A 21,142-nucleotide genomic window follows, 5' to 3' on the forward strand; every position below is an offset into this window, starting at 1 on the left:
GCAACAGCTAGGGTTCGAACCTTGTTCCCCCACGCGAAAGATAGTCTGTCTAGTGCATAACGTGCCTAAACTAATAAAAAGTGCACAAATTCACATATAACCCTTTTTTAACTCCTTTGGTAGCTCTCCAACATCATAACAAAATAGTAATCACTTATATAATATTACATGCATTCACCCAACACATTTAAGCTATGGTAAATTCATACAAATATTATTTATAATTATTCCTAATTTTTCAGGGTCTTAAAACATGAGAATATGAATTTCAGAATAGGGCTTCAAATTTTGAACGCCAAATGAGGAAAACAAAAGAAAATATAAAGAAAAAGCAGTATTGGAGAGTAAATGAGGTTTTAGAAAGACTGTACCTTAGGTACGAACCACTCTTGAATGATTCCTCTCTGCCTGTGGTGGACCGTGACCTTATCAGTGAGAGCTCCACTTTTTGGTATTGACTTCATCGCTCCATGCAATCGTCGTCTACAATTCCATCGTCATTGTGGTGGCTCTACGATGATTGTTGTTTGAACTAGGAATCAAAAGGACAAATTGAAGAAAGAGAATTAAAAGGGAAAATGAAAGAAGGAGAAATGGAAGAATGAAAATCAGAACGAAAAATGAAATAAGGAGAGTTCGAAGGGAAAATGGAAGAAGGAAAATTTAAATAGGAAATTGAAGAAGGAAGAAAGAGAATAGGACAAAGGGAGGGAAGAAGGAAATGACGAGAAATTTGGAAAATTCGAGAGGGATGTAGAAGGGATGAAATTTGGGAACTAATGCTTATGTACAGATGTTGTTTTGGAATTTGGGAAAAAAAAAATTGAAGTGTAAAATTTTGGGAGGAAGAAAATGTAAAAATATGAGAAGGAAAAGAAAAAATATATTTTAATTTGAATAGGATATAAACCTCTTTAGAAAACAATTAAAACCTCACTATTATTGCCATTTAGACAATACACCATAATTGTCCTAAATCATGTTATTTGTGATAGTGTTTTTATAACTTTTACAAAATATCTTCCACTGAATAATTTTTTTTATAATAAGATATTTATAAATCGGTTTGATATTGATTTTAAAAGCGCAATTTAAAAATTTTACAAAATGATTTAGAATCAACTATAAAATATGTTCACTAAACGCCAAACTCCATTTAACCCAATAATATGTCATATAATATGATAAAAAAAAGTAAAAAATATGATGACATTTAATGTGAAACATATGAAATTCATATATATATATATGTATATATATATATATATACATATATATATATATATATATATATATATATATTTACAAAATTAAATGATTTAAAATCAACTATAAATTATGTTTACTAAACGCCAAATTAACGCAATAATATGTCATGTAAAAAATTAAAAAAATATGATGATATTTAATGTGAAACATATGATACTCATATATATATATATATATATATATAATAATAATAATAAACACTATATATTTAAATAAAAAATTATTTGACATTATGTATTTTACCTTATTTAAATTTTATAATTATTAAGAACATTAAGATAAAGAATAGATTCCAATATACACATGTATATGAAGTATACTTATGTTTTACATAATATCACATTTGGTATTTATTTAATTTAGTACAAGAATTAGGAAAAAAAAAATAAAAGCACAAATTTCTATTTAATTTGTTTTTTTTCTCGGTTGATATTAGTTTAAGAATACTAGTCCTCATTAATCTTCATTTGGATAAGTTGTATTTATGCGTATAAAACAGTAAAGACTGATTAAAATAAATAAATATAATAATATTAAAAATCATTCTGTAAATTTACTCATTTAAATTAATAGTTTATAAAAGTATTAATCATAAGAATGATAATTATTATGTTTTTTAAATTATATAAAATTTTCAAAAGTTCTTGATGAAAATAAAGTTTAGTGTGAGTTTGCACGTATCATTTGGTTTCATTATTTTAGGTGAAGAAGATTATTTGTATGCGTATCTTCCATCTATTCATAGCTGAAACTTTCGTAAGATCGAGGTAAATGCTCTTGCTTTGGCTAGATTGGTGTTGCTGTGCCACAATTAGAGATGTTGCTTTTATCAACAGTTCTGTACTGATTATCAATTAGGTGTCCTTATTTTCTGATCTGTTACTTCCATTTCCAACTTTATGCTTTCTTTTACACTGATACATCTTAACAAGTATATTATCATATTAAATATGTTTAGAACACATGAAAGTAGTAAGAATAGGAAGAAAAACCAGTTGACTTGTCTTTCTTTTTATCGCTACATACATAACTCGAAGAGTGAGAAAAAAAATGTGACACATCATTGACAATGGATACTCAACCTATGTTTAAAACACATTAAAGGAAAGTAAAGTAAGTAGTGATCGATGCTTAAAAATATATGTTTTACATGTGATTCTAGCTTCTAACTACTTTTACTTTTATTTGTATGACATCCTAATATTATTTGGTAAAGAAGTCTTTTTATTAATTTGAAACACATCATATTTTGCTTTTAAAATATTACGTTATATATATATATATATATATATATATATATATATATATATATATATATATATATATATATAATTATTTAAGGTGAATTTTTTTTGGTAAATACGATTGAGTGTTTAAACCAACTAACTTTAAATTTTCCTTGGAAATAAGAATGCTAATATTTGATGAGTAACCTTGTGGAACATTCACACTACTTAAACATTAATAAAAATTTGTTTTTCTTTCTTAAAAAGAGTCTGACAAGTTAGAGGAAGGTAGGTGTATCTTTCAATTGATTGTGGATGTAACTCAACGAATGTCCATATCATCTAAATCTTGTCGTGCTTTTACTCCATCTTTTTTCTTTCCTTTTACGTTTAGTAAAGTTTTGACGGCACTATCATATACATTTTTTTCAATATGCATCACGTCTATGCAATTTCGTGCATCAAGTTTATAACAATATGGAAGATTAATGAATATTGATCGTTTCTTCCAAATGTTTTTCTCAATGGTCTACTTTTGATGTTTTCCGAACACAACATCAATGCTCTTCACCTAGTTGTATACTTCTTTCCCATTACGAGGTCTCGACACAACATCATCTTCAAGACTTTATTAAACGCTTTTTTCAATCTACAATAAGGTTGATTTCGAGGAAGGAGTCTCGCATACACAATTTTTTGGTCATCCTTCAATTGAAGATAATTAGTGTTTCTTCACAAATGAGACATGCAAAATAATCTTTAACGCTGTAATAACTCAAGTTTCCATATGTTGGGAAATTAACATTGTATGCAAACGAAAAGTTTCTTCAGAATATGAATCGAAGACCTCAACGCCCTCTTTCCACCACATTTCCGAATCATCAATTAATAGTTTCAGATACAAATCAATATTATTATTAGGTTGTTTAGGACCGGACATCATCCTAAACAACATCATATATTTTCTCTTCATGCAGAACAAAAGAAGTATATTGTAAATCATCAACAACAATGGCCATGAATTATGTTTTCTACTTAAGTTCTCATAAGGATTCATATCATTGATAGCAAGTAGAAGTTTTAAGTTTCTTGGCTCTACACCAAATTTTGGAAATGTTTCATCAATCTTTTTCCATTGTGGGGAATTAACTGGGTGTCAAGAAGATTATCACACTTTCTTCCATCAACGTTCCATTTAAGGTTCTTTGCATATTCTTTAATAGAAAACAATCGTTTCAAACTAGGTATTGTAGGCAAGTACCACATCACCTTAACAGATGGACCATCATTGTCTTCATCACCATTATTTCCATCAATTTTCTTCTTAAACCATGATAAACCACATGTTGGGCACACCTTTAGTGAAACATACTCATCTTTATACAATACACAATTTGAAGCATGCATGTCTCTTTTGGTATTCCAAACCCATTAGACATAAAATTTTCTTCGCCTCGTAATTACATATAGGTAACATGTTATTTTTTGGAAGCATCCCCTTCAACAACTATAATAATTCTTTGAATTTTTTATCGGTCAAACCATTCCTTTCTTTTAAACTAAACAATTTCAAAGTTGCTGACAGTCGTGTAAAGTCGGTGCATCCTAGATACAATTCTTCTTCTATATCGTTCTTAAGAGAATCATATAAATCAGCTCTTCCAAAATTTTCTTTACCAACATCATGTACCATGTTCTCTAAATGACCACTCATTCATTCATCAATATAATATGTTCCTTTTGACGTTGTATACTTGTGTAGTACTTCTCCATGCCAAGTCCAAACTATATAACTCCTTATTATACTAGACATGAATAAATGATCATGTATGTTGTCCAAGTCTTGACATATTTGTTGATAGGGGAGCTATGGAAAGCTGAACCCATATCTCACATATGAGTTTTTTATGATGACAACATAAATGTTTTATAGTTTCCTGCACATGACAAAACTATTGATTGTTTATATATGTCTATGTGCTTGAACTATCTGTGACATGCATTCATTGTTTTCAAATGAATTTCTGTTGACAACTCTTTTCACATTACATATCTGTATGAATTAATCGATTACATAGTTTGAATAATCTGTTAGATTCATCAAATATCAGTACACACTTTATTGTAGCAAAACAACAAGTTTTAACCGATTACATTATGGGTATAATCGATTAAAACTCATGCTTATGGCTGCACATGCTTAATGAATGCATTGATGTGATTTGAATGAAAAAGTTTTCAAGAATAGTCATAACTATCTTAACAGTCATATTTTTAAATGTTATGACTTGTATTAATTGCTTAATCGATTATGTGCTTTGCTTAATCTATTAAATGCTCTAAAATGTAAATCTGGTAAAGCAGAATGACTTACTTAATCGATTACATTATTTAGCTAATCGATTAAAATGCATCTGTACTAATATATCTATAAATAGATGCATTGTTTTCTGTTTTCAACAACTTTGATGATTCATAACTTTCATATCTAACATTATTTGTTGAGTTTTATTACAAGAGGTCATACTCTTTTCAAGAATCAAGAATTCATACATTTGGATAATTTCATCAAGATTCTTTGAAGAATTGAAGAGCTTACATTGGCTGATCATTTTCTACACAACAAGGTGTACCGTACTAGATCAATTTTCATTTTACAATCAAGTGATTGTGGTTCCCTGTTGTTGCTTGCCAGGAAGAAGCACTTAGAGGAGTTCTTATGACTTAGAGTGGGGTATCTAAGGGTTGACAGAAAGATGATTGTTCTTTCTGGATATATTTGGTATAAGTGATTTAGAGTTGTGAGGAGAGTACATTGAAAAGGTTGTGTCTGTATCTTGCTTGTAAGAACTCAATCATTATAGTGGAGTTTGTTTCAATCTAAGGTTGATTAAAAGAAGACTGGATGTAGGCTTGGCCGAACTAGTATATATCATTGTGTGAATTTCTCTTTCCCTTTACTCTTGCATTGTTATTCATTCTTTATTGATTGCATTCCAAGAAATATCAAAAGATTTTGAAAAGATTTTTAAAGAACATATTTTTTATAAGGAAGACCTTCATGAAGACCTTGTTGCAATAAGACCTTCATGAAGACTTGTCTTGTGGTAAAACTTTTGTAATTTAGTATATTTTTGTATAGGTTGTGGTTTATCTTTGATTCTATGTATTGTTTGCGTTAGGTTGCGCTAAAATTTGTTTTGAATAAAAAAAACCTCATTTTATTCTGAAGATAATCAATTACCAACTTATAATAATCGATTATCAGTAATCGATTTTGACTTGCCATAATTGATTATCAAGAGCAATCATGAGAATTTTCAAGCAAGTTTTTAACTATTGTGCTTTCATTCAATGCATAATCGATTACCATAAGTGGATAATCAATTATCACATGTTAAATAGCTGACAACAAAAATTTGAAGGTATCCTTGAGTGAGATCTCTATAAATTGGATTGGGACTCTCATTCTAACATACAAAATAGTTGAATTTCGAAAAACTTATCTATTTTGTTGTGTGTTGTGATAAGTGTGTTCTAGGGTTTGTGTAACCCTTGTGCTTTGGCTTTGAGAACTTGGTGTTGGCATAGAGCGAGAAATTTCACGGGAGTTGTGATTGAGTGTTGTTATTGCTGAGTTAAAGTCTGCCATCCTTTGTGAAGATTCAAAGGATGTATTCATCTTTCGTGAAGCATTCGGGGAGGTGTTCATCCCTTGTGGGTTTCAAGGGAAACGAGTTTCATTTCTTGGGGTAATAAGAGAGGTGTTCTAACCTTAAAGTATGTTATTTTCTATTTTATTGTAACAGTTTGTTGGTTTGTTATAGTGAAGCGTTAATTCTCGTTTAAGATTAACAACTAGACATAAAATCTGGGTAATTCGAACCATTATAAAAATCACTTTTGCAATTTTCTTTCTTCCTTACTCTCTTATTTCTTTAAATTGTTATTAAGAAATTTATAGTATATGAGAAAATTAATTAAGGTATTATTTGCGATAAGAAACCAATTCATCCCCATCTTGGTTTGTTGTACAGGCTAATCATTCTACTGCATCACTTTGACAAATATCAAAGACAAATACAAGAAACAACACACAAAATATAATAAGAAAACTAAAAATCACGTATCGAATAATATATGGCTATATTGTAATGTTTATCAAAACCAAGAAACTAACCTTGATAGAAGAGAGTCATTGGCAACAATGGAGAGAGGAGAACTTCCCGACGTTGTTGTTCGCTGTGATAGACCTTCAATGGAGAACAGAAACACGAAATGAATCAATAAACAAAACCAAAATTGTAACCTCCACTTGTGAAAACACATATATTTATGGTAAATAATACAAATGTGACATATGTTGTCCTTGCACTTATGAACGAACCAGTTGGTTCACTTGGGGGTGATAGAGTTTCAACTCGTGTAAGGACGTCCACTACAAAAAAGAAGGGCTTTACCGAAGGCCACAAGCCCTCGGAAACAGCCCAAAACCGTCGGTAGAAGGCATTTACAGACGGCTTATCGACGGCCAAAAAGCCCTCGGTAATTCCCTTGCCGCTAACATTTACCGAGGGCTTTCGCCCTTCGGTAATTTCCGAAGGGCAGAAGCCTTCGATAATTACCGAAGGGCAGAAGCCTTCGGTAATTTTCGAAGGGCAAAAGCCTTTGGTAATTACCGAAGGGCAAAAGCCTTCAGTAATCAGCGAATGTGGGTATTTACCGAAGGGCAAAAGTCTTCGGTAATCATCGAACGTGGGTATTTACCGAAGGGAAAAAGCCTTCGGTAATCAGCGAAAGTGGGTATTTACCAAAGGGCAAAAGCCTTCGGTGAGTTCAAGGGAGATGTCAAAGACATTTGTATTTATTATGAAACCAACAACAGACCTGCATAGCAATTTTCATACACAAACAGACTTGCATAACAGTTTTCAAGCACATACAGACCTGCATAATGTGCATCTCAAAGATGCAATCATATGATAAATATCCATACCACATCCATTAATCCATAGAACATCCATTAATGCATAGAACATGTATTTATATTAATAACATATAAGAATGTAACATAATGATGTTCTAACATCCAAATCATCCAACTGATCTAACATCCAAATGATGTAAACTCCTAATGTTGTAATATCCAATTGTTTCTATAACAGCTAATAAGAAAATGAAACTAATACTGTACATAGTTATCATCAGAGCCATCTTCATCATCCTGCTCCTCTATAGATGGTTGGACTGGTGTGGGTTGGACTGATGAGGGTTGGACTGATGTGGGCTGCTGAGGGACAGCGGGTGACGAGGAGGGTTGTGGTTGGGTCGGAGGGATATTTAAATCATCCTGTGAAGTACCAGGCAACACTCTCATGACCAGGGCCTTAAAGTTTGTAAACTCTGCTCTCAAATCAGTGATTTCCTGGTCATGTTGCTGTAGTGCCTGCGTGAGGCGAAGAACGACCTCGTCAGGAGTAGTGGTGGAAGAAGAAGGTTGGTGCTTCAGAGTACCTCCTCTCGATGTTGTATAGTTTGCAGCAAGTTGTTCTGCACCGTACACTCGTCCCTTTTTCTTCCCATCAACGATGTCGATCCAGCACTGTGTCCTACGGATGTCATCTTCTGCATTATTGGCATCATCCGGTGTAGGAGCTGACTCATGTTCAGATCTAACCTGTGAAAGTCTCGTAGAAAATTCTTCCTGTTGAAACATTGAAAGCAATGTTAGGGAATGATAGAATAATATAAATGAAAAATTAATAATACTAAGAGTGTTATTTGCTTACATGAGTCTTCCGAGATCTTTCATCAACGAATTGATTAGTGCCCTTCCTTACATGAGTCTGTGCAAAGACCTCATCAACATGGACCGCCCGTCCCAGAGCTTGTGCCTGTAACATAATTTGACCTTTAGAAGTGTACATATGAAATAGAAAATACATAACTTATATATGAAAGAAAAAGTTATGTAATGAAATTATACCATACGAATGGCATGCTCATGAATGGTGATCGACCCACCAGTATGCAGGGTGCCACCCCTATCAGATGCTCTGTTCCTCTGGGCTTTGGCACACTTATTGCGAAACTCTACTGTATTCTAATGAGCCAGTAAAGAGTTCCAAATTTGTTCACCCAGCCAGTAAGAGCGCTGTCCTGCATTGCGGGCATCCCTAAACATCTCTGACAGCCGATGAGATGCTTTCATGTGGAAATTTCTGTGTATCTGACTTTCATGTTCAGGTTTCCACTGCACCTTCATCTGTAACATTAAAGAGAACAAACATTGATTACAGAACATACTAAAATAAGAAGGACAATTATAGAAGTATTGTTCACCTGAAAGCGCTCCCAAAATGGCTTTTTGTCGTCATCAGGTATTGCTCCCCAAGTAGGCCATGGACTTAAAAACTGTTGCTTAATTGAACATGTGATGGCCTGGGAAGCAACACTATATGGAATGAACCTGCATAACAAAAGTCATTTGAATTACAATAGGGTTTAAACATCAAATTACATCAAGAGATTAAAAACTTACCCTTTACCATTCGGCTCAATCCATGGTCGATCATGGAGGGGCGGGTCAAGACCTTCACCATCACCACTTGAATCTGGATCAGCAGATGGTGTGACGGTCTCAGAAGGTGGTAGGACAGATGAGGAAGGTATAGAAGTAGGGTCAGGGACAGGAGTGGGGGTAATAACCACAGGGGGAGGAGTGGCGGTTATAATCACAGGAGGAGGAAGAGGGTCTGTTGCAGGGGTAGTAGAAGGGTGTACTGCAGGGGTAGAATAAGGGTGTATTGCAAAGGTAGGAGTAGAGTCTACTGTAGGTGTAGGAGGCTGTATTGTAGGGGTAGGAGGAGGCCCCACAGATGATGTATTGCCGGCAGCAGTGGTAGGTAGTCTAGCAGGCACCCTAAGTACATACTTTGGTGTCTGTAGTTGCCTCTTTCTAGGCCTTGCTACCCCCTTTCCTTTATCAGGTCGTTCTGAACCTTGTCCTGTCATTACTGCATTGAAATGGTTACAAATAAAGCGAAAAAATAGAAATGAATAACGAAGGATCAATGGTTTTTAAAGTCAATGTATAAATTATTGCATACAACTTTTAAGATGGTATTTTAGATAACTCTATTACAATGATAGTTCAATTTGCTACAATAGATGTCCAACATTCAATCGTCGTCATCATGATCTTCATCTTCATCTTCTTCTTCATCATCGTCTTTATGATCATCATCTTCTTTATGATCATCATCTTCTTCTTCTTCGTCGTCGTCGTCATCATCATCATCATCATCATCATCATCATCTTCTTCTTCTTCTTCTTCTTCTTCTTCCTCTTCTTCTTGTTCTTCATCACCTTGTATTGTTGCTTCTAATTCATCTCCATCACCATCAGGGTCGACCAATGCGGTTATACGTTCAACTTCAATAATTTCTTATGGTTGTGACATTTGGTCAAGTTGGTAGGCAACATCTTCCTCAACCTCATTTGAGTCAATGCGACCTCTAGGCTTGGTTTGTATTGCTACGGCCCAACCACGCTTGTCAATATTGCGGAATGGTGGATATGGCACATAATAAACCTGTTTGACATTAGTTGGTAGAATGAAAGGATCAAACGGTCCATATCTTAATCTCTGGTTGAGTTCGACAATATTAAAGCGTGGATCGACTCTAGTACCAGCTCTAGAAGGATCAAACCGTTCACAATAAAAAAGTACTACTCTGTTTGGAGAAGTAGTGCTGTTGTACTCTAACTCATATATTTTATGAATGATGCCGTAGAAATCATCATCTCTGTTAAGCCCTTCACATACACACCACAATTTGATGTTTTCTTTCCTTTAGACCATTCATGTGTATGGAATTTGTAACCATTGGTGAAGTAAGTGTGCCATTCTTTGACACATCTCATTGGCCAATTGGAGAGATGTCTTAACTCTTGAACCGTGGGAGTTAATGCCTGATTAAAAACCTACAAAGGTACTAACAAAATTATAAAAGCAAGAGTCAAATTAACCTTGCTCTAAATGTAGGAAAAAATACGAACCTGATTTCTAAACCAATGGGGAAACTCTGAGTGTATTCTTACAAAAGTATTTCCTTCTACGACTTGCTCAGCCACAACAAATGAGATGGTAGAAATGAAATTCATTAGTATATAACAATTGTACCGTTTGAAAGATAAGAGATGGATGATGACATACTCAAGGTACGACTTTACTTCATTGCAATTGATTAAGACATGGACATGAGCAGAGTTGAATTCAGCATCAGTTAACCAATGAGTGAATACTTTCCCTACGTGACGGCCTGATTGTCGAAAAACTGATAATGCACCTTCACGTGGTTCAACTTGCCATTGCATTTCATTTCTGACATGAGTGGGGGACAACATGAAGTTTTTGAAATAATGTGAGCAAAAATAAGTTGTCTCTCTGTGCAAGTAAGCTGCACAAATTGAGCCTTCTACTCTAGCTTTATTTTTAACTGAACGTTTGGATTCTCCCATAAACCTTTCAAATGGATACATCCACCTATATTGCACAGGTCCCCCAAGCCAAGCTTCATATGCAAGATGAATTGGAATATGCTCCATTGAATCAAAGAATGCAGGAGGGAATATTCTTTCTAATTTGTAGAGAATAATTGGGATATTTTCATCCATCTTTTTAAGGGAATTCTCCTTTAGTGTCGTGCAACACAAATCTTTAAAGAAGTTACTGATTTCTATCAGTGGATTTAACACGTGCATTGGCAAACACCTGAACGCAAGAGGGATGAAAGTCTCCATGAATATATGACAATCATGACTCTTCAACCCTTGAATAGTACCGTTCTGAACATTGGCACATCTGGACAAGTTAGAAGCATGTCCATCTGGCATTCTAAGCTCCTTGATCCATCCACACACTATTCTTGCCTCATCTTTTGACATGGTGTAATTTGCTTTTGGTTTAAATAATCGGCCGTTACCTTGCGCCTTCAACTCTAAGTCTTTTCGTCCACAATACAAAGGTAAATCTTTTCTTGCTTTCTCATTATCTTCTGTCTTACCTATAACATTCATAACTGTGTTGAAGACATTGTCAAAGAAATTTTTTTCAGTGTGCATGACATCGAGGTTGTGTCTTAGCAAGTTGTCTTTCCAATAGGGAAGTTCCCAGAATATGCTTCTTTTAGTCCAATTATGCCATTCTCCAAACCCTTCTATCCTATTCTGACCATATTCAGTGACTTTTGGATAGTCTTTCACTCTTCTCCAAACGTGTGATCCAGTCAACTTCGGCGGGGGCATATCCGTTTCAACTTGCCCTTTGCGAAAGACCTTTTTGTTTCTTCTAAAGGGGTGATCAATGGGCAAGAATCGTCGATGGCACTCAAACCAACTACTTTTCCGACCATAACTCAATTGGAATGACTTTGTATGTTCCATGCAATGTGGACAAGCTAATCGACCATGCGTGCTCCAACCAGATAACATGTCGTACGCTGGGAAGTCATTAATAGTCCACATCAAGGCTGCCCTCATAAGAAAATTTTGCTTCCTTAAAACGTCATACGTCCAAACACCATTCCATAACTTCTTCAAATCATCAATCAAAGGCTCCAAATAAACATCAATCAATGATTTGGGATTAGATGGACCTAGTATTATACACGATAGAAACATGTAAGGCTTTGTCATACACATCTCAGGTGGTAGATTGTATGGGGTAACTATCACGGGCCAACATGAATATGGTGATGCAGACGCCTGAATGTACGGGGTAAACGCATCAGAGCATAGACCAAGTCTGACGTTACGCGGTTCACTAGCAAAGGATGGATGTTTACGATTGAAGTGCTTCCAAGCTTCACCATCAGAAGGATGACGCAAAAATCCTTTAGTTTTGTTACCATCATGCCATGTCATGTGTTCTGATGTTTGCATTGAAGTAAACATTCTCTGTAACCTTGGAATTATAGGCAAGTAGAACATGGACTTTAAGGGAATGGGTTTTTTTGCCTCCGTCTAGCATGCATCGTATGATATCGAGGTAAGCCACAAAACTTGCATTCAACCAACAATGCATCATTTTTGCCACTATCATTGTCATAGAATAACATACATCCATTAACATAACAATCAATCTTCTTGACTTCCAATCCCAACTTTGAAACACATTTTTTGGCTTGGTAATAATTCTTCGGCATAAAATTGTTTGGTGGTGTCAAATCTAACATCAATTTTGTATAGAAGTCCACTGCTTGAATGGGAACGTTCCAATTAGATTTGCCAGCCATGAGTCTAATGCACACTAACAATTTTGACTCAGATGAACCTTCAAATACAGGTAGATTTGCCTCTGTAAGTAAATTGTAAAACCTCTGAGTCGTTTCATTTGGAGACTCTTCATCATGACTATCGTCTACTTCTTGTTCAGCATGGTGACGAAGAGCATTGTCGACCATCTCTTGCATATAGGCAAATTGATCTATCTCAGATGTATGTACAATAGTATTCGAACCTGATGCAAGCCGCTTTTCAGTTGAGTGGAGGTCGAAGGAATTTCTTCACCATGAAATGTCCAAACCGTGTAATTAGGCATGAACCCTTTTTGGTAAAGGTGAAGTTTGACGACTTCATCTTTCAAAATCCTTGTACATTCGCACTTGATGCATGGACATCGAATCCCTCCATCAAGGGCATAATATTTATATCGTCGGGCCGTCTCCACAAACTCTTCAACTCCGATGACAAAAGATTCCTTCAAACCTCTCCTTCCACTATAACAACGGTCGTACATCCATCCACGATGGTTGGGAAAATGGGCCATGTTCTGTGACAAGCCAAACAAATCAAAACTTAGCCAAAACAACAACACTTCATGTGACATAAGTAATAAACCTATTACTACTCAAGTCGAACATGGAAGGCAATTTGAACACTATTGTCATAGGCATTCAATAAGGGCATGCAAAGAGAAGTCCTCAGTATTGAAATGCCTTAGATATTCTAAGGGGTTGTGTATTAAAGTTGGAGGAGACAACTTATTACTACTGAAGTTCTCTTGTCTAGAGTACTTCCAAATATTTTGTAGGTTAAGTGTTTATAGTATTTTTACCCTTCTCATTGCATTGAGAATGTGTGTAGTACCATAGGATTTTAAATGACTACTTAACTTAATCAAGTTGTAGCCTAATAAATGAAAGACAATATACATGAACATACAATATACACATCAGCATAATTTACGCAATCAAATATCTATAATAAAAGCATGGATATATAATACATATTAACATAATTTAGGCAATCAAATAGCTATAAAAGTATCTACTGACAATCACATTACTTAAAATACCCAAACTTTTTAGGTTCTAAATACTCAAAATTTGAGTTTGAGGTAATTCTTTGCTTTTGACAAGTTTCCTAGCTTCATTCCACTAGTTTAGACATGGTAGGATGTTACTTAAAATAAGTGTACATTAGGTCTGGTTGCAAATTCTTACCTATTAAGCACACTTTTATAGCTTCCAACTACTCAAAACTTGAGTTGTACCTAATTCTTTGCTTTTGAATAGTTTCCTAGGTTTATTTCAGTACTTTAGACATGTTAAGATGTTCACATTACTTAAATTTAGTCTACATTAGTTCTATTTGCAATTGTTCACCCTTTGAACACACTTTTTAGGTGGTAAATACTAAAACTTTTAGTTTTAGGTTATTCTTTGCTTTTCACTACTTTCCTACCTTGATTTCACTAAGTTAGACTTGTTAGGATGTTTACATACCTTAGAATGAGTCTACATTAGGTGAAATCACAATTTCTCACCTTATAAGTTCACTTTTTAGTCACTACAAACTCAAACTTCTATTGCTAATTTTGGTTTAAAAATGCTGCATAATTGGCTATAGCAGGTCTGACTTGAAGCATCTGCTTGTTTCTGTGCATTGTGAATGTTTGAACAAGTTTACCTTACCACTTCAAACCTGTGTGCACTGTTCATTTGGTCAAATTTGAGCCTACATGCAAAATCACTTCCTAAACCATTAATTTTCCTTAAATTTGGAAGTGAATTAGTGATTTTCGAGTGTACTGTGATTCGTTGTTGTTTCAATGTTTAAACACCTTTAAATTGATGAATAAAAGTTGCTTGAATCATCACTTAAGCTTTACAAACACTGCCAATCATTTTTGGGTTTCAAAGCACACTTTTAAAATCATTTTTCTGGTGCAGTTTTCATTTTTACTGCTGTTTGATTTTGTATACTTTGTCTCATCTCATTGTGCCCTCATTTCTATCTTTCTTTTATGTTTTAAAACTTGTATAGATAGTTGTTTTACTATTTTGGTTACTACTTTATTACAATATGCATTATAACCACTTTTAGTGTATTCTACTAATTAGTTTTAGGTTCTAGGGTGTCATATTTTGAGTTCTAAGTTGTTTTTGTAGTGTGACTTTCTAATTAGCATTGTTTTACCATCCTAAAATTGTTAGGACAGTTTGTTTGAAGTTTCTTAGGCTAGTTTAGTGCAGTCATCAAAATTTGACCATTCTAGTGCATTTCTAGTAGCCCTTATGAGGTTTTAGTACTGATTTCAAGAAAGTGTGTTAGGAATCAATTCTTGAGTTCATTCTTAGTCATTTCTAGGAGGTAACAACTTGTGTAGACACTTTTAAGCGTCTTTTACAGATTGCACATCATCATTCTCACCAAATTTACCATGGTGTAGTGTAATCTTAGGTCCATAAATAGTCAAATCTTCTATTTATTTGGTTTTTCAGTTTTGTTTGTGTTTAAAGCAATTTATGCTCTATGTTGGTCATGAAAAGCAATGGCACCATGTCCAGCTTTGATCATTAGAGCTAATAGCAGTGTAAACATTGTTTCCAGTTTTATAAATTTGCATCAACACTCTTCACTGGTTTCAAGTTGTGCTCACTGTTTTTGGTCAGATTTTGTGGTTTTGAATCTTGGTACAAGTTTGTTTACTATTGGTAAACATGTTTCAAGTAGTATCAACTCTTGTTAATCACTAAAATGCAAAATGCATACCTGAGTTGCCTACTTTTAGTAGCTTGTGCTGTCTTTGTTTCACAATTCTCCAATTCAATTTCTGGTCTGCTTTGGTCAATACTGATTCTGCTCAGTTTTGTTCTGTCTAAAGCTTGAGACAAGTTTCTTTTATGATTTTAAGCATGTCTCAAGTGATAGCAACTCCAATCAATCACAGAATTGAAAAATGAATGGTTGAGTTGATTCCAAAATCTGTTTTACATATGTCACTATTTTAATCCAGCTTTGCACCGTGCTGCTGTCCTTGTGTGTCTTAGGCCATGTGTTATTTCCCTAACTCAATTTCTGAAGCTAGATGTAGTTGCTTAGGACCTTTCTTGCATGTTTGTTGATCCATCCAGCTTTGAACTTGCTGTTTTCTTCATGCTGCAACAATTTTTAGTATATTTTTCTACATTTTTGGGAACTACCACTATCAATTGTTGCTGCAATGTGTTTCTGTGCTGATTGACTGTTTGTGCAAGTATATTTAGCCATTTGAAACCTGTTGTTACTGTTCATATGGTAATTTTCCAGCCTTTGTATCAAATTATAGTTTTAGTCATCAAATTTGGTTAAATTTCGAACTAAACCAGTCAAAACTGATATGGACTTTCTTGTGGCTGTTTAAGTGCTTCAACATATTCCATTTGATGATACAAACTTGTTTGAAGTGGCATTTCAACCTTTGAATCACTGCTGTTCATTTTCACCACTGCAGTTTCCAATTTCTTTCCTACATTTCTCACTAATGTTGCAATTTTGGTGCTTTTATTCTGCATAAATAACAACTTGCACTGGCAATTTCTGCCTCCCCTTGTTTTTTGTGCATTGTGAACATTAGCAACAGTTTATTTGACCCTTTAAAACTTCTGCATACTGTTCATTTGGTCATTTTCCAGCCAATGAGCCAAATCACCATTTAAACCATCAAATTTTCTTAAAATTGGAAGTGTACCATTCATTTTCGGATGCAGAATGTTTCTTTGCTATTTCAGAATTTAAACATGTTCACAATGATGATATACACTTTTTTGATGTCTCACTTAAGCCTTTGCACCACTGCCAATCAATTTTGACACTTAAACCACCAATTTTCAGTCATATTTCTGGTGCAGAATGTTTTTTTTGTGTTGTTTGGCATTAGCCATATTCTAATTTTCATTTTTGGATTGGCAAACGTTGGGTTTAAGTTTCCAATTACATTTATATGCTTATCCAAGTGTATAACAATCATAAAAACCAATTTAAACCTTGCAATCCAGATTTGAAAGGTCAAAAACCAGAAACACAAAATCTGCTGTTCTTTGGGGCATTTTGTCAAACAGTTTTGAATTTTATCAAACAGTTTCGAAGCACACAATTTCATCACTGTTTTGAGTCTTTTCTTGCTTGTTTAACCTGTTCTAGTGCCTCTACTAGGTTCCTTTTGTGTCCCTTTTGTTATTCCAAGCTTAAATTCACTTGAATTCAACTTGTTTGCGTTCAAATTTGTGCCAAAAAACTGTACTACGAAAATTAAATCCTGGTGCAGCAGCTGATTTGTTTGTTGACTGGTTAGGTGTTTGCTTTGGTGCTGTGACGTTTTGGTGCAGTGTTTCTACCTCAGATTACTTGCTCCAAGGGGGTAGCATCTTAGGAAATGGATGAGGTGTTAAAAGGGCTTCAAGCTTGGACTCCAACAACACTTTAACATTGCTGGTCCAGCAGCCATTTCAGCAGCAAAAACACATCACATTTGGTCTTCAACCAATCTGAACTAGCAGCCACACTTGGCTTTATTTCATTGTACCAACATTGCATTGTAAATTTGACTTGGTATCACGGAACCTTTGTAATTTCTTTCCATTTTGTGTTCATTTTCAAGCAATTCCAAGTGCACCACCAAACATTGTAATAGCTTAGTTTGCACTTCTTAGTGTGAAAGTGCACCATCAAACATTGTAATAACTTATAGGGTGGGCTTCTACTTCCAAATAGGCTCATTAACATTCACTTCTATCATTGATCTGGTGCAATCTCGACATCTATATTGCAATAATGGGCAATTCCTCTACTCACTCTTTCCTTATTTCATATGTGGGAGTATTATGCAAGCCAATTTCAGGGGGAAACAGTGAATAACTTTGACAGAAAGTTATTTTGGAAAGGTTGAACGGTAAGGTTACTTAACAAGTAACCGCTCCTCCTATTTGCACATTGTGTACTGTTATTCAGTTTTGTGAGTTATTTTAAGTTTAGGTTTAGGGGAAAATGCTGATTCCCATCAAGGCTTTAGTGTTTTAGATAGATCGATCAGCAGCAAACTAAAACAACATCAACATAAGTTTCTATGCTCAAATTGCACAATTTATTTTCCGTCAAGGCTATCATCAAAATAAACAATTCATACATGCTCAAATTGCAAACTTTAGAATCCAAAATCAATTATAAAATGAATATACATTAGATACAATACAACTTAACAAACATTTAGATCAAAGGGTATTTTGCTAGTGAAGATAACCTACTAACTCAATATACATTTCCTATTGAAGCATAAAAAAAGTTGAATGAAGTAGTAAATGTGTGTAGCATTTACAGAAAAAGTTGAGGTGTGGAATTGTGGTAAGTTAGTAAGCTGATTACACATATTATGGAGGGTATACGGCAGGGAGATGAAAAAAAAAACGTAAGGGAACCTTTTTCAGGTTTCCTCTTTTATTTCCACTATTGCACTACTGTTTTATCTCTTTCAGTACCCTAAGCAAAGAGTCAATTTAACAAAGCACAATCTTCTATTAACCAATACAGGAAAGAGAGTTTCCAGAGCAAGAAAGAGTGTGTGTTTTTAAGAGATGTAGATAGAGAAAATAGAGATGGGAAGAGGGATGGTTTAACTGAAGAGGATAAAGAACCAAATGAACAGGCAAGTCACATTTGCCAAGAGAAGAAATGGCTTGCTCAACAAGGCCTATATGAGCTCTCAGTCCTTTGTGATTCTGAGGTTGCCCTCATCATTTTTTCCAACCGTGGCAAGCTCTATGAGTTCCGCAGCACCTCAAGGTATATGTACATTCATAAATAAACTCTTTATGCTTATGGTTGTCTCATGTTTGATTGTTTGAATGAGAACACAATAACTAACCTACATTCCTATTTAGAACTAGAAACCAGAAACAAGACCAGCCAAATCAAATGAAAGAAGATAAATGGAACAGAATGTCATGTTTCTCATTATACAATTACAAATTCAACAATACAAAATCACACACCACACCACATTTCCAACACACGTATATCATATCTCTGTAGGGTTTCAGGTGGGGAACGAAGGAATATTACCTCGCGAGTGAAGTGTCCCGAACAGGAGTCCTCAAACCGAAAGTGAAGTTCAGGCCAATACAGGTTTGCAGAGGCACGATTGAACTGCAATGGCGGTTCACGAGCTCACGTTGCGGTTGAAGCACAATAGAGGGAGGCGAACTCCAGCACCCCGCGCCTACGGCCCTTGGACCAAATAATTGTGACGATTCTTAGATTGGGGAAATCAGAGAAGGGAGGGAAAATGTGTTTGAATGCGAAATGAAAATGTGAGAGGGAATACCTTATTTTCGCCCTAATGATAATGTGAGCGGCGAACTCCGGCAGCTAACGCAGGCGAACACCGGTAGCCAACAACCAAGACCCTTCGACAAGATTACTGGTAGGACGTTCTTGGAATGGTCGGCCGAATGACGAAGATGGCTTGCTTGAGTGAACGACGAGGCTGGAGCGCAATGATGGTGGAGGGAACAGTGTGCACAAGCAGTACAGGGAGTTGGGAGAAGGACTTAGGGGAAGAACGAGTTGGGAGATTCTGAATATTGGGGGAAGAAGAGCTTTTGCGAAATGAGGGGGAGGGAAAAATTTTCTAATACACCAACCACTTACCGAAGGCCAAGTTCCTTCGGTAATGTCCCATGTCGATTACCGAAGGCCAAAATCCTCCAATTATGTACTACTTTGGAGACCCTCGGAAAATCCTTCGGTAAACAAAGTTTACTGAAGGCCTAAAGGCCGTCGCTAATAGCCCGCCGATAATCAATGAATTTCCTGTAGTGGTCAATAATCAAAAAAACGATATAAATCGGTCAAAACTAATAAAGTAATAAAGGCAAGAGAAACACTTTTGCAAGAGGTAAGTGATAAAAAATTAACATTTCTTCTTCCTTACACTCGTATTCAAAAATTCAGGTTTAAGTATAAATGAAAGGGTGAAACAATGTGCGTGAGTTTTGTTTTTACAAATTTTTACAAGACATTTAGAAAAAGAGTAATTCTGACGTCTTGTAGGTAATTGATGTCAGAATCTAGGACTTTCGACTTCTTATGGTAGTAAATTTTTACAACTAGCTGCCACACGTTTTAATGTCTAAAAGGTGAAACTCCAGTGTTAATTGACGTTGGAATTCCCCTTTTCATACGTCTAATTGTTTCCTAGACAACCCAAATGTCATTTTTGTACAGGTGGACATGATTCTTGCAATCATATAATGTCCAAAAAATGAAATTTCAACGTTAATTGACATCACAATCTCTCTTTTCAAACCTCAATTAAACATATGACGTCAAAATATGGAAATTTTCTTCATCTAAATAGAAGAATTATTTAAAATAATGTTACCACTCATTTTTAGCATTTACCTTTTCCAATACTGACGTTGAACACTATATGTAGAAGACTTATTTCGAACTAGTGATTTTACTTAATAATATATTAACAACGATAAACACAAGTTATTATTATTATAATATGTAATTTAGTTTAATTATTATACTATCTATAATATTTATTTTATTATTTCATAATTACATTGCAATACATTAATATTAACTAATGGTGTATTTTTTTATATTTAAGTATTTTGGTATCACATTGTGTATGCTAATTTTTTTCTTTATTTTAAATTTCTTATTTCCATTTAAAAATAATCTTTTTTTTATGTTATTTCAAATTTGAACAAAAAACATGACAAGATATAAAATATACTTAATAAAAAATACACAATATATATTTTTAAATGTCTTGTTGTAAACAAAAATATGAGTGTCAAATTGAATGTAAAATAAATATAATTAAAACATTTTATGTAGAAATAAATTTTAAAGGAGTTATAAATAAAGATTAAAAATTATATAAAATATCGAGTAAAAGTATTTTATTTTATTCACCATCGTAAATATTTTTATCGGAAAATTTCACTAAATATTTTATAATTTTATAAACTAAGTGGTTTAAACGTTAGGTATCAACTTTCTTTCAGCCGATTAATTTTTCAATTTCTTTAGTTTTTTTGTCCCGTTAGTTTTTGTTAAACACAACTTACATTTATTTAGAAAATAAAAGAAAATTTACTTATTAACTTGAAAAAAAAAATGTAACAAATAGAAATATGAAATTTTGATATTGATGAGGTTAAATGAAATGCTGAGATATTGAATGCTAGGGCTTTTGTAATATACAAATAAATTAATCCGAAATTTTTTTAGCTTGGTTGGGATGGCACATAACCTCTATATATTTTGGTCTTCTTGAAGCTCAAACTATTGCAACAGCTGAGCAAAG

At 34.3% G+C, this 21,142-nt stretch overlaps 1 protein-coding gene across 1 annotated transcript; it reads right to left on the reverse strand.

The window, feature by feature from the left end:
• Nucleotides 1–7,613: 7,613 nt before the first annotated feature.
• Nucleotides 7,614–19,037, reverse strand: LOC148205855 (uncharacterized). The gene is made up of 5 exons (XM_088112256.1): nucleotides 18,880–19,037; nucleotides 8,838–13,330; nucleotides 8,482–8,760; nucleotides 8,285–8,389; nucleotides 7,614–8,199 (listed from the first exon to the last, which is right to left on the reverse strand). Exon 2 carries the CDS (start codon nucleotides 12,487–12,489, stop codon nucleotides 10,534–10,536), a length of 1,956 nt encoding a protein of 651 aa, XP_087968382.1. The 5' UTR covers nucleotides 12,490–13,330; nucleotides 18,880–19,037; the 3' UTR covers nucleotides 7,614–8,199; nucleotides 8,285–8,389; nucleotides 8,482–8,760; nucleotides 8,838–10,533.
• Between the last annotated feature and the right edge of the window lie 2,105 nt (nucleotides 19,038–21,142).

This window comes from Vigna umbellata, chromosome 1 (assembly GCF_029865625.1).
Source record: "Vigna umbellata cultivar VRB3 chromosome 1, Vumbellata_1.0, whole genome shotgun sequence".
In the NCBI taxonomy this organism is placed as follows: Eukaryota; Viridiplantae; Streptophyta; class Magnoliopsida; order Fabales; family Fabaceae; genus Vigna; species Vigna umbellata.

Bases quoted from the DNA above. Each gene is read 5' to 3' on its own strand.
- LOC148205855 (XM_088112256.1), bottom strand. From the start codon at position 12,489: ATGTTCTACTTGCCTATAATTCCAAGGTTACAGAGAATGTTTACTTCA.